Source organism: Chaetodon auriga, chromosome 11, assembly GCF_051107435.1.
Source record: "Chaetodon auriga isolate fChaAug3 chromosome 11, fChaAug3.hap1, whole genome shotgun sequence".
Lineage (NCBI taxonomy): Eukaryota > Metazoa > Chordata > Actinopteri > Chaetodontiformes > Chaetodontidae > Chaetodon > Chaetodon auriga.
In genome coordinates, this window is record NC_135084.1 from 22,543,040 (window position 1) to 22,558,073 (window position 15,034).

The 15,034-nt window shown below is 44.2% G+C and overlaps 1 protein-coding gene across 1 annotated transcript in view; it reads left to right on the plus strand.

Moving 5' to 3' along the window:
- Nucleotides 1–12,997, plus strand: part of wdpcp (WD repeat containing planar cell polarity effector) — a 71,627-nt gene extending 58,630 nt beyond the window's left edge. The window contains exons 14-18 of the mRNA XM_076742468.1: nt 1,024–1,117; nt 6,391–6,505; nt 9,470–9,561; nt 11,452–11,495; nt 12,487–12,997. Coding sequence (XP_076598583.1) covers nt 1,024–1,117; nt 6,391–6,505; nt 9,470–9,561; nt 11,452–11,495; nt 12,487–12,537 — 396 coding nt within the window. The 3' untranslated portion in view covers nt 12,538–12,997. The remainder of the gene's footprint in view (nt 1–1,023; nt 1,118–6,390; nt 6,506–9,469; nt 9,562–11,451; nt 11,496–12,486) is intronic.
- The last annotated feature ends 2,037 nt before the right edge of the window (nt 12,998–15,034 follow it).

Sequence of the window (15,034 nt, forward strand, 5' to 3'; positions counted from 1 at the left end):
AGGCTTCAGTGGAGCGACTGTGGCAGCACGTTGATTGTTGTTAAGGGATGCGTTTTCCATTTGCTTCACAGCTGTTTGGGGGGACTCAAGTCACTTTTATACCATCATGCTACTGCCCCTGTTTGCTCACAGACTCATCATTTAGTCATCGCTCTCAGGTGGTCTGAGCCAGCTGTGGCCACACAGAATACATTTTTCAATCAAACCAAATTTCCATCATAAGACAGAAGGATTTTCTATTATTCCCAGACCTGTTACACACTCAAAACCTGCGTAGAATTAGCTCAGTATGAATTTGAGAGACAGCACACATCCCTCACAGGACAGGATTTGAACTGGACTGAATCTAATTTATGAAAATGTCTGAGAATTCATTTCTGTTTTTCAGGTGTTGAGATAGATGAATTGACCTCAGCCTTTCTTGTAGCACAGAGCACCTTGAAACAGGAACAGCTGTCTGATGCAGTGTGGTTATTAATGAATAGTATGGCGGTCTTGAGCCTTAAATCAGCCACCCTCAGACATCATTTAGCAATATTATCACTCTTTATGGCCCCGCAAGACTCAAACAGAGAGATACAGAGGATACACGCTGTTTCCAATATTGTCGCAGGCTGATATAGTAATGTGCTCGGCTGGATATGTTTCTCCGTAAAGAGAGAATACCAGCGTTTCTGAAAGGTGAACAGTCCCTCGCCTCCTCTCCCACTTTTGAAATGTGACAGATAACATCCTCCCTAGTTCAAAACCGGAGAGACGAGGGTGGGTGTGTGTGAGGAGGGGGGGCTGATTTCAAAGTTTTTGGAGGAACCGGCATTTCATCCAACCGGTGCTCTTTCTGATGTTGGCCTTCAAACGGCTCCTTTTTTTCTGTCATTTCATCTGTTTCTTCCTTCTCCCGCCAAAACACCGCCCCCCACCCCTCCAAAAAAAAAAAAAGAAAAGAAAACCTATTGTCATCGGAGCCTAGATTCATTTTAGATTAACGCTCACGTTTCTTTCTTTCTTGCATTACCTTCAAAGGACCTCCATTATGTTGCCAGCGATAAGGGCGAGGTGGTGCTAGCGGATGTGGCCAAGAGGAAAGCTAATGAAATGGAGGCCGTCGCAGGCAGCGGTAAGGAAATAATCATAACGTCCAACCAGAAAGACGCCAAATGTGACTCGTTATTTCTCCTTACATCTGAAATGGGAGGTGGGCTCCCGATAACCTCAGCAACTCACCCACTCCGACACACTTTCCTGACATCTAACACCGGGTATTTTCTCGGGCTCTCACCCTCGTTTCGCAGCACAAAGGAGAGCCGAATCCGATCATGTTTGACAGCAATATTCATGTAAAATTCACACAACCTGTTGCCTTTTTTTAAAGACGATATCATCTATAGGTAGCGATTAAGCGCCAGATACTGGATGTTTGTAAAATTAAATGGAAAGCATTAAAGTGACACCAACCTTTAGACAATCACTGCCGGCACAAAGTCTTTGGATCTGTGTTCCACCTTCAGGTTTCTTATGTTTTTGGACATAGATGCTTCTAAATTAAGATTTTTCCCCCAAAATTGAGTAAAAAGTGTTGTGATATAAACCGCAAAGTGTTGAAAAACAAAATCTTCAGTGTCAGACTAATGAATTATTTTGCACCAAAGTTTTTTTGGGGTAACCAGCGAGTGGAGGAAAACCAGCGAAGGCCCATTTTTTTGTCGTTACTTCAGGCTGTGCTGCTGCCCTTTGACAAACACTCCCAAAAGCACATACCAGAGGGGATCAAGCCGAGTTCCTGATTACACACACACACACACACACACACACACACACACACAATTCCTCACAGAGGCTTCAAGGGCCAACGGGTGAGCAGAAAACATTCAAATTTGTGAGGGAACTAGATGAACATGTCTGATGAGTCCTTCATTGGTGCTTAAAACACACCAGAAGGCAGTGTGCTTCAGTGTGTGTCTTTGTGCGTGTGTGTGTGTGCACTCGCACACAACCAAATGAGGCGAGAGAGGTATTTAACTCCACTGTATAAGGTCAAACCCCGAAGGCTGAGTGTCTGTGAGTTTGTCTGTGAATGAAAATGAGCATTGTGTAACTATGAGGCCTGTTTGCATGCGGTTTCTTTTTTTTTTTTTCTAATGTGATGCGTAACACGCACACTCCTCCTCATAAGCCTCTTAATTATGTCCTCGATGATTTACCCGCATCACCTGCAGCATGTCCTATCCTTGGACAACAGCACTGCAGAGAAAGAGGGAGGAAGAGGCCGAGGAGAGAAAGAAAAAGGAGGGATGACAGCAGGGAGAGAGGAAAGGAAAGAACAGGGAAAGAAAGAAAAGGATAAAGTAAAAATAGGAAAGAAAGAAAAATGGGTGAATGAAGAAAAGGAAAATTGAAAGAAGAATATGAACAAGTAAAGAAAATAAAGGAAGAAATCAAAGGACACACGGATGTTCACCTTCTGCAGCCATTTCTCATGTTTTTGATAACTTCTGCTCAATTTCTGGCTCATATAGTTCAGTTCGTGTGACCTGCTGTAAATTTCTCAAAGCGGGGAACAAACGTTCATGTGACAGCAGCACATCCACGGCAGAGAGAGAAGAAGCTCTGTGTGACCCACGGCTGAGCTAGCATACGGCTAACTCAGCTGGAACGTTTCAGGAGATACTCATCAGTTTGATAATGTATGTTTAATTTATCAACATGAATTAAGAAACATCTTTTCACCCGATTACTAAATGCAATATGAATTTCATGAATAATACAATTTTGAATGATTGTTACACAGCAGCGACTTAGATTTGTTTTGGTCAGCCAAAAAAACCCTGAATAAATAAGAAAACTCACACACGCACACACACACGCACACACACACACACACACACACGCACGCACGCACGCACGCACACACACACACACACACACACACACACACACACACACACATGCAAAATTAGACACCTACATGTTAAATGGTTGATGGTTTGACTGAAGGTGTGTTTGGAAACACACACATACACTCAAGAGGAGGATATTGACACTGTGTCACAGTCAGTAGTGATAATGGTTAAACTGACGCCTCTCTCGAGCTGTCTGTCTGTGTGTGTGTGTGTGTGTGTGTGTGTGTGTGTGTGTGTGTGTGTGTGTGTGTGTGTGTGTGTGTGTGTGTCACGTTCAGACAAGCAGACAGAGCATATTAACAGAGCAGAAAAGCCAGGTCATAAATAATGAGTGACTCGCTTTAAGCAGAGGGCTCCAGTGAACAGGTGTCTCGCTTTACACACACACACATATGCACACACATAGACACACAAAGCCCCTGGCATGGCCATCACACACCACTAGGATCAACCCAGAACACACAGGAACACACTGCTGTGTACTTGTACTTTATTTTAGAGGGAAATATTATACGTTTTATTCCACTACATTTATCTGCCAGCCATAAAAACACAGATGACAGTCGTATAACACACACTGTTCAGGATTTAACCAGTGGTTCACACTTTTTAGGCCAATTGTCAGGTCTCAGGTATGACTTGTTCCCAGCTCCACCCCATAAACTTCTCAGATGGTTTCATTTGAATAACTGGTTCAGGTCCAAAGAGGTAAAATCATCCAAAACGTCACATATTCTTTCCTCCCCCAGTAGTCATCTCAGGAACCCTCCAGTTTATCTTGTGACCCTTTGGAGTAATCTGATCCCCCCAGGCTGGAAACCACTGGACTAAACTAACAAACTGTATATAAAGTTTTTAAAAGTATTTACACCTCAAGCAGGTATAAGAGTAAAATGCTGCTCACACACTGATGCATCAGTAGTAACAGTCTATTAATGTCATATCTGATAGTGTCACTCACAGGTGACGTTTTACTGCAAACCAGCACATTCAGTACTTCTTCCACGCTGTTTGCTAATGCAAAGCTTAGTTAAGTTTTTGAAAGATGAAGCCAATAATTGCGGTATTTTTGGTTTTAATTAAATAAATACTTTGTACAGCCTAAAGAATGAAGACTGTCACTATTAAACCAAATCCAGAGGCTTATTAAACATGGCCCCCTCCAAGCAAGACAAGCAAACAAAAAACCAATATTTGTTCTCTGATAAATATTTGTTCTCTGTTACGGTATGTGTGCATCTAACAAATAAGTCAGTACCCGCATTAGTCAGTAGAGAATTCAGTCCTAGCACACAGTTATTACTGCACGCCTTGCAAATTAACCAGCGCGGTACCTGCTGTTGAAACACAGATAGCGTCCTCAGGTATGTTTGGTCGACATGGCCTCACACGGTACATGTGTGTGACTGTGTTCAGAAGTGGCAGCTCGTATCTGTTTGAACACAAAGTCTGAGTCGCTCCACAGTGACTAAACACAGACTCGTCTCATCAGTCCCACGCTTTTCAAAGTTCCCCCAGCGCAGCCACAGACGCATTTTCAGTTTGAGCGCACACAGCAGACTGAAACGTGTTTGTTCTCCGCCGTCGTCGTCGTCACACACTGCAGCTCAAATTCAGGATGGCCCTCGGTGACATACGTGTTTGTGTAAATATGTGTGCAGCGTGCGCGCTGTCGGATGTGACACGGGAGGCAGGTCATGCTGAATCCTCCACGAACCAGCCATTTGTAATAATCAGCTGTTAAACAGAAATTTCTGCTGTGATCATGTGAAGCCGCCGTTCCCTGCAGCGAACCCAGAGACCCGACACATCCTGCTGCTTCCTGTACAAACAGTGGACGGCCTGTAACAGGTCGGCTGCTTTTTATGAATGGAAATACACACATTTACTGCACATGCACGCACACAAACCTATCCAGACTGTACATTACACACTCTTAGATTTAGAGATATTTTATATTACTTACAGATCTGCTGGTCGTAGCTTCAGACAGCCAGCAGACATGAGAGTGGTATTAATCTTCTCTAACTCTCAGCAAGACAGCAAATAAGAATATTGAACTTCTTGTTTAACTCAGGGTCAGCAGGTTTTAGTCCCGGTTCCTCAGGACTTGGAGCTCTGCTGGTTTTCATCTGAGCCATTTAATCTCACGCTGTTTTACACCTGGAATTAACTGCCTGGCAGCACAGGAAGCAACCAGCGGTGCTTCTGTTGAGGAGCAGCAGTGAAATCAGCTCATCTAGGCCATCGCCACCCTGGATTACTTTATTTCATGAAAATCGTAGAAACGAGTTGATTTGCATTGGAAAGAAGAAACATTGGAAAGAAGAGCATGTCTTCTGCCATTGTTTGGACGATTTCTCACTTGTTTTGGGAAAAAAATGACTCAATACCAGATGTGGTGGTTGTTTAAGGTGGACGTGTTTTGCGATGCACCGGCGTCGGTCTCGGGCTCGAATCAGATGAGGCACAGACAACACGTTTCTATGCACCTCTTCTCATATTCATCGGCATCCTTTGTAAACCGCCGTGAACAGAGATTCTGCCTTCGCTTGTACACATAAACACACAATAGAGGACACACATTTCAGCTTAGAAATGGTTCCTTTTATAACAGCGTTGGAAATCGCTTATAGCTGTCTGGCTGACAAGTGTGTTGATTTGGAGAGATACGGCATTGTGAGAGGCAGAGTAGCGAACAAGTGCGAGGGAAGGCCTCTTTCTCTCGCTCTCTATCTCTTTTTCTTTGGGGTAGCGCTTTGCCAAGAGGAGACGCCAAGTTGTTTGCCTGATCGTTCTGTCTCCCCCTCACAAAGGCTGATGTGACTGCAGGGCCTTTCAATGGGCAAAGAGACAAGAGCTTTATCTGAAGATCCACTTCTCCACCTCCTCTCTCTGCCTTCTTGGTCGTTATGGGGAAAGCCTGTTAGCTCCGGTGTGTGTTGAAGGAAAGCAGCGTTTGTCTCTGTTCCCCTCTCGGCTCCGCTGGTTCACGCAACCTGCGTCACTGTTTGACTTCTCGTCTCGATTCAGAAACTTTACGTGTTTACCAGAAACAAGACTGTCAACGCGTGACGTCCGAATTATCAAAAGCCTCCGCGCGCACGTTCATGCAGCTGTTTAAACCACAAAGAGATGATAGATTACAGGGCTGAAAAACATGCTGCTGTATCGACAAGGCACCAGTCAATGCCGATAAATGTGATATCATTTTGATCCCACAGAGATCTTCAGGCTTTGTCCGGCGAACAATGAGCATGCAGTGCAGAGGTGGATAACAAAGTAAAGGGAAAACCTGAATAAATAACTGAAGTGCTTCCACGGTGCACAGTGAGTGGTTTGATGAAAGTGACGTGGGTCCATTTCTGTGGAAGAAGAAGAAAAATAAACAAACGGTGACAATGATTCAAACTGGGTCGTCCTTTTATTTTAGCTAAATGGAAACTGTTGCTCATCCCCATCCCTCCCCCTCCCTCTGTGTTTGTCCTAGAGGATCCTCTGAGAGGCAGAAATGGTGTGTCGTGTGGTTCTAGCCTCGCAGGCGGACAGACAGAGAGGAACCAGAGTGCGGCAGGACCTTCGAACGCAGGCACGCCCACAACACAGTGAGTTCCATGTACTCTGTGCACGTGTGTGTACTTGTACAGCTGTCTTTGTTGGAGTTCGGCATGCAGTTGGGATGGTTAAGGCTGGAGAACACATTATGTCAACGAGGGTCCTCACAAGCATAGAAGTGCCAGCTTGCTACATATCAGTTTGTTTTCATGTTTTTCGCATTACTGATGCGAGTTTCTCAAAATGTGGTACTTCTGATTCTTTAAACCTGAAATATCTTAGTGGAAACTAGTTGTGAACACAGCGTTTATATATTAAGAGCTGAGCACCGTTATCATTCACTGAGAGTCACCATCTGTCCACCTGATGAATATAAGACTCTCTTTTTAGCAGTTTGCTGCTAAATGCTCTATAATGTTCACCAGCTGTGTCTGAGCAGGTAGTGTACGGTGGGCTTTTACAACTTTTCTGCTAAAACAGCCGCCTGCTGCCGCCAAAACCGACGCTACGGCGGTGGTGCGAGTGAACCACAACAGGAAGACAGAGTCTGCGTGCAGATGATTGACTGTTTTACTTGTACATGTCGCCTCCTCTCCCACAGTGATTCGCCATTGTCTGCGTATGAATTGCATGAGAGCGTCTGTGGCCAAATGACCCAGCTGCAGCCTAAAAGCCGTCACTCCCAGTGACATTTCAAATGTCAAAGCCACATCAGTTCCGGGTCTTAGCGATCCCAACGCTGAACCCGGAGCCACATTTAAAACTCCACCGGAGTCCATTTTCACCATGGTTCAGTCTCCAGAGTGCAGACTGAACTCACTGTTTCAGAGTGATTGTTTAATACACTCGTCCACGTGAATGACGTGTTAAAACAGTGTGTCTAAAGACACACTGGAAGCATCCCTCTCTTTGTCCCTGAATGTCTCACACACACACAAACAGATACATACAAATATAGCCATCCATGTCTCTATTATGGTGGGGTGGGGGGTGGGAGGAAGTGATGGAGGGGCATTCCTTGTCATACCCCAACTAACATATTGGAGTATTTATATGGGATTTGTGTGCATTAGATAAAAAAGCGCTCTTGTTCTTTTCATCCTCATAGGCTTTTCATGGCTGTTTGACTGTAACACTGATGACTCTCTGCTTCCCCCCCCACCCGCCCTTCCACTCTGCGTTTCTCTAAGCCCCCTCCATCCATCCCAAATCCCTTCCTATCAGCCAATTTAAACAAGCTGGGTCCAGAGAGAGAGAGAGAGAGGGGGGAAGAGACAGAGAGAGATGCTCTGTCCTAAGCTCTTTTTAAAAACAGTAAAAGGAGCGAGAGGAGAAAAAAGAGTGGTAAAGAGGGTTAGGGCGATTTGGCAGCCAAAAGCCCGCTCGTACTACCCCAGGTCTTCCCCTGCACCGCTGACAGAGGCTAAGAAAGCAGATCCCCAAACCTCCCAAAAGATAATAGCCACAGAGAGAAAGAGACAAAAGCCTCTGCCTTTTTTATTCCACAATTTCCCCCCTCCTGTAGAACAATTTTTTATATTGAACCCCCCCCCCCCTCTTTTTGTAATCTGGTCTCCGATGAAGTTTCATTGTTTCTCATGTGAAGCCAATGACAGCTTAGCTGAGATGGAGTAGGGGAGGCATTGTAGCGCGGTCGCTCTCCCGTTTGGCTCGCCGAGAAAAGAGCAGAGGAAGAGAGGGAGGCGAGCACAATGGCAGTTCGGGGGCTCCTCGCACGATTCCCGCATTCCCCAAATCCGAGTCCGTGCTCGGAGAAGCGAGCGACAACGAGACGGGGATCTGGGAAGCATCCCAACGCTCCTTTGATGGCTGCTGGCCCCTCTCACCCATCACGCACTGCTCTGTCGGTGGTGTGAGGAGAACGAGCCGAGGTTTCCGCTCAGTGGAGGCCAAAGTTAATGTGACGACGAGAGCCGAGTTTTTATATCCACCTGATTCAATCTGGATTTTTTATGTGTTTATTTGATATTCATGTCCTGAATCTGTGGTAAAGAAATGGTTCAGTGTCTGTCGGCATGAACCAGATCTTGAAGCCCCAAACAACAAGCAACTTTATACTTGTACTCCACTGTCCAGTGAGAACCATATTTCTCAAAATGTAGTGATTCTGAATGAGATTTCTTCTAATAAACTTCCTCCTTCAACTAAATAAACTCTTTAAAAGCCTCTTGGATCAGCTGCGTCGTCACAAAGCTGAAAACAGGCTGTTTTTCTGACTTTTTAGAGACGCCTCGCTGCATCACTGTCGTTCCAATGAGCTTCAACATCTACAGCAGTAAAACACAACAGACACATGACGAACAGCAGATATGATGGAAAAACACTGAGGGAACATTTCACTGCACTGTCAGTACTTTTACTTGATAATACTCATCATCTTATACTATATTTTTTCTTTGGTAAGGTTTTGAATGCAGGACTCTTTCCTGTACTGAAGTATTTTTTTCAGTGTGGTATCACTGCTGCTCTCAATACTTCGTCCACTTCGTCCATCATTGATCAGGACGATGATACGTGTGTCATGTCTGCCATTCATAAACTAGAGATCACACTGACAGTGAGCTTGTGTCTCACCTGATCCAGGCTCGTGAGGTTCAGGTAATCGTGGAACAACCCAAAGATGGTTTCTCATCTGAATCTGAACCTCTGACAGAAGCAACACAAAGCAAACATCCACACACTGTTTTCAGGATGCTGGTGCAGAGACGACAGTTTAACGTTTATGTAAAAACGCTGTACGCATCTAAATCGGTGCTAGAAGAAGACAAGTTTCCACTTTCAGCCAAATGGAGATTCACACCCACACGGTCTCAGGTTAGTATTGTGGAAATGACGAACTGAAGGGTAAAGAACAACGCTTCAAACAAACCGGACAAACTGAAGACACATAAAACTGTGTTTTTTATTCTTTGTTAAACAGAAGAGGTTTTATTCTTCTTCGTTAGTCTTTAAACAAAATGGAACCAATGTGACTCAGTTTTCTTCTTCTTCAGTGCTGATGGAAGAGCCAATCAGAGGAGACCACAGGCGGAGAGCATACGAGTGACCATGAGCCCTGAAGTGTTGAGGGTGCTGAGACAAACAGGTCTGCCTGTCTGTCTGTCCATGTCTGCCTGTCTGTCTGTCTGTCTGTCTGTCTGTCTGTCTGTCTGTCTGTCTGTCTGTCTGCCTGTCTGCCTGTCTGTCTGTCCATGTCTGTCTGTCTGTCTGTCTGCCTGTCTGTCCATGTCTGTCTGTCTGTCTGTCTGCCTGTCTGTCTGTCTGTCTGTCTGTCTGTCTGTCCATGTCTGTCTGTCTGTCTGTCTGCCTGTCTGTCCATGTCTGTCTGTCTGTCTGTCTGCCTGCCTGCCTGCCTGTCTGTCTGTCTGTCTGTCTGCCTGCCTGCCTGCCTGTCTGTCTGTCTGTCTGTCTGTCTGTCTGCCTGCCTGTCTGTCTGTCTGTCTGTCTGCCTCTCTGTCTGTCTGTCTGCCTGTCTGTCTGTCTGTCTGTCTGTCTGTCCATGTCTGTCTGTCTGTCTGTCTGCCTGCCTGCCTGTCTGTCTGTCTGTCTGTCTGCCTCTCTGTCTGTCTGCCTGTCTGTCTGTCTGTCTGTCTGTCTGTCTGCCTGCCTGCCTGCCTGTCTGTCTGTCTGTCTGTCTGTCTGTCTGTCTGCCTGCCTGTCTGTCTGTCTGTCTGTCTGCCTCTCTGTCTGTCTGTCTGCCTGTCTGTCTGTCTGTCTGTCTGTCTGTCCATGTCTGTCTGTCTGTCTGTCTGCCTGCCTGCCTGTCTGTCTGTCTGTCTGTCTGCCTCTCTGTCTGCCTGCCTGCCTGTCTGTCTGTCTGTCTGCCTGCCTGCCTGTCTGTCTGTCTGTCTGTCTGCCTCTCTGTCTGTCTGTCTGTCCATGTCTGCCTGTCTGCCTGTCTGCCTGTCTGTCTGCCTGTCTGCCTGTCTGTCCATGTCTGCCTGTCTGTCGTACTTTCAGCACCTGTGTCTCTGTTGTGTCTGTGAAGGGTCCTCATCTCTGCTCGAGGCTACATTAGCTGCTTTAAGCGTAACACACCTGAATCTGTGACTGAACTGTCAGCAGTCGTGTTGCATTCTGGGTAATGTAGGCGTCAGGTTTTGACAAGGGAAAAGAATGCGTGAATTACAATGAGATGCTTTTTCTGAATTCTGCGGCATCAATTTTAAGTGCGATGCTAAAACTAAAGCTGTTTTCTTATTTAAATCTAAACTTTATCTGGACACTAAGTGACTCTCTGTGTTCCTCTAAATTCTCCCTAAACTGCCTTCGACAAGCCTGTTCATCCATCTTCAGCTGAGAGGGAGAGTCAGCCCATTATATTAAGTCTCATCATGTTCAACATGTCTGTTTCAGGTCACGTTTTAAGCCCTGCAACTATTCTCTGGCGACATTCAACCTGTTTTATTCTCTAAACGTAGCCTGAGTGCTCTCCTCTGCCGGTCTCAGATGTCTGAGATGACTAACTGGTCATTTAGGAAAAACACCCATTAAGAAAACATCACTTCTTCTTCACTTCCTCTCCTCCTTCCTGCTCTCTCCATTTTAATAATTCCATTTTTCGGGTGATTAGCAATTGTCTCGCTATCAAATCGCTCTGTCGTTTGATAATCCGGACTGTAGGCTATTGGGGGAAATTTGCATCAGCTTTTTAAATATCTGTGTAAGGCACGGCGGGGTTTTAATGTCAATCATAACCTTATTAACGCAGAGCTCAGAGCGAGGGAGAGATCGCCATGAGTGACAACGGTTCACGTTCGTTAAAACCCAGAAAAGGCGACATGTCCGACCCACCGAGTGAGCGTGTAAGCTGTGCAGCTGTGTGTGTGTGTGTGTGTGTGTGTGTGTGTTTATGTGCTGCAGGGCTGCCGTGTGTGATTATGCATGTCTAACGTTTGGTTGTTGTACTTGTGTAAAGTGTCACGGCCGGTCTGCAGGGACGTCTAACATCCTCCAACGTCTCGTGTCGTTTCAGTTTGTTCCGCAGGAAGCAGCGAAGGTGACAGAGACAACAGGAACGTGAGTTGATTGACCCCAAATTGATTTTTTATTTACATTTCTGTCGACAGAAGTCACAAGAGTGTATCATGGCTGTCAGTGGATCAGAGGGAACAGTTATCATATATAAGTCCCCTCCAGCAGTGTAAACAGTGATGTTACAGTGGTGGAGCAGTAAAGTGTGGTACAGTGGATCCCAAACTGAGGAAAAAAACAAAGAAAAACATAAATTCTGCCACACAGAATAATGTTTATATGGTCCTTTAATGTTTCCAAGCACAATATAAACATTTATTAAAGTATATAATAACACACTAATGTAGTAATAAACAGACAGAATACATGAAGTCTTGATGAGTGTGCAGGATTTGACAACAATTATAACCTCATTTATTATTATTACTGTTTACTCCACTCAGCGGCCACTTTATTAGGCACACCAGCACAAGCTAATACAGTCCCATACACACGCTCTGCCATATATGTTTATATGTTGTATGTATGTTTAAACTGGAGTCAAATTCATTGTTCGTACACACATAATTGGCCAATAACGTATAAATAAAAAAAAAATCTGATTCCGATATATTTGACCTTTACAGAGTTTATAATAATGTGTACCTTTATTAAATGTTTATATTCTGCTTATAAAAGCTAAATGGAGGGTTAATTGAAAATTGAACTGCTCACACATTTTTAGTTCTGAACTGTTTTTGGGTAAAACAAGCAGTTTGAAGACTTCACTCTGGGACAATGTGGCTGCATTTTTTTTTCATGACTTTTTGATGTTTTATAGACAAAATGTTTAATCTGGAAAATAATCTGCAGATTAATCGATAATAGAAATAATCAGTAGATGCAGCCTGACTGGTCAGTGCAGCTCTCAGGTGTGACTTCGGGATCAGCAGGATGAGGTGCAGCTGATGTGGTTTACACAGATCCAGATTCAGCCGGTGACAGGGAGCCTCCAAAAACACATTTTCATCTAACACGTGTGTTTGTTCTCTCTCAGGAGGACGAAGACGCCGAGATGCTTCACGTGGTTCATTTAGGAACGGTTTGAAAAAACCAAGATGTGATCAGAGCACTTTATTTATCCCAGCGGGAGTTTGGAGACTCAGCGTCATCACACCAGTAACAGACTCTCTTTGTCTCTACATGCTAAATATTACCTGTAATGTCACCTGGAAACGGACTCAAGTGCTTCTTCTTGTGCAGAACAGTAGACGACCGTGTAGATAATAACATGTAAATACATCAGCTTTGCCAGTTTTGTTAATAACTTGTACATTTTAAACTGAAAAACTGTTTTTTTTTTATTATTCCTGTCATAAAACACTGAGCAGCTTCAGGGATGTGAGTTCAGGTTATTTTCTGTCTTAGTGAAGTCTGAACTAAACAAACCTGAGCGGAGAGCAGTTACACCGACGTCTGCCTTTAAAAACACCACAGAAAATGTTTTAAACCTTTCCATTAATCAGCCTGGAAAAATAAAGACTTCTATTATACTTCCATCACCGCTGATATTGAATGTTCCAGGCTTCCTCTGTGTGTGTGCGTGTGCGTGCTGTGTAGATGTGTGTGTGCGTGTGTGTGTGTGTGTGTGTGTGTGTTGGCCGAGATTACGGGCCACAGTTTTATTCATGAATAGGAGCCAACCAGCGTCTTTAAAGCATCGCGCGGAGCCCCTTTCCTGAACAGCAGCCATAGCCGTGTCAGAGCTGTCGACGCGCTGCGCTCACCGACTAATCTGACAGCGCCGCGCGAGCCCTAATCCCTCACTGTATCGTAATCTATTTACTTTGCATTCTAAGAGGATTTCCACCAAAAAATATACAAGAAGCGATGTTGGAAATGGACAGAAGATCAGCGAGGATGCTTTTCTGCTCCTTTTTTTTTGTTTTGTTAGCTTTAAAAAAATCATTGTATGTTTTTTGGGGAGTCAATCCCCTGCGAGAGGGATGGGTGAAAGGAATTACATTTCTGACTGATACTAATACTTCTCTTATGTAAACATCAAAATGTTATATTTCCCTTCTGATGATACAGTCACACTGCAGAGCCCGCTGGAGATAAGTGGCATCTGTCGATGCCTTTAGTGCATCTCTTGACACGTTTATAATTTACAAACCAAGGCTGCATTATCTCCTGATTGTTTGACTTGACAGCTTGAATAAAAGCTGCAAAATTGCTTAACAGGCGAGCACGAGTTCCTCCCATCCCTCTGATGGCCTACACAGTAGCCTTTTTGACATGCAAACAGTGAAATCTCCTCTTTCATAATACAGAAAACAAAGTACGAGACCAAATGCTCTCCTCAGTTACCCTTTAAGCAATTATGTCAGCTTTGTAAAATCATAAATAGTTATGCTTCATTTAAAATGTGGCCAGCAGCTTTATTGTAAAACACCGCCTCAAATCTCCGCCATCCGAGATGACTCGCAGAGATAGGCTTATTAGTGGTATTAACATACTGTGCGGCATGCTGGAGCTGTGAAACGGCCTTGTTAACATTTGGAAATGAATCAAGCCTCCGGCACTTGCTATTATCCAGGTTATCTGTTTTTTTTTCCTCCTCTGTGCAACAGCTGTGCAGTGCTTCTGCGGAGGCCTCATCACATCTAATGATGGCTCTGATTGGACTGATGCTGTTTCCCCTCAGGGCCAGATTCTATGTTTTATAGGTTTGTTTCACTGATCTGCATGAGCCAGATCCCCAAAATATTATAGACAAATATGTCAGGACCATTAAAGACATCAAAGGGACGTAATTGCTGACAGCGGAGGGTAACTGGAAGGCTCTTATTGTCTGGAAAAATGACCGAATGGTGCGAAGTTTCTCTTAGTTATCGGTTCTGGACTCAGTGAATGAGATGTACTTTGCATAAAGATCATCAGAAAAGTTCTTAATTACGGTGCAGAACGTCTGTATTTAATATCTGTTTCCCGGAGAAGCCTGTAAGACAAAAAGCATTACAGTTTGATGCTCTATGATTAAAACGACCTCAGACTGAGATCAGAGACGAACGGAAGGACTCGGCTGAGACTGAAGCTGAGATAACAGTTATGTTCGTGGTCAAATTTTGGTCAAATATCCTCAACACCAGAGACCCCTGACCCTTTCTTAGCAGAATAAAAAAATGCAATAATATATATTTGTATTAATGAACACAGTGTGCATTACTTTTGGCAAATAAAAGATACATTTGCTGGTGCATACAGCGTAAAAACATGACATTTCCTTATTTGTGGACATAATGTGTGTTATTATAATCATAATGTGTCTTTTTCAGGTCATAGGAAAAACAAAAAAATTGGCTGAAATTAGAAATGATATTTGCAAATTAAACACTTTGCAGATTTTGAATGAGTGGTGAGGGTCCTTCATCTTCATCAGATTTGAAAGGTCAAAGGTCGTGAGTGAGGTTCAGATGAATTCTCACGTCGGACGGCTTCTCGGAGGCGCAGACGGAGACGTTTCCTCTTCCTGCCCTCTGGCTTTGTATGCAGAGAGAAATTAGTTAATGACGAACAAAGTAAATGAAGGAGGAAATGTGACG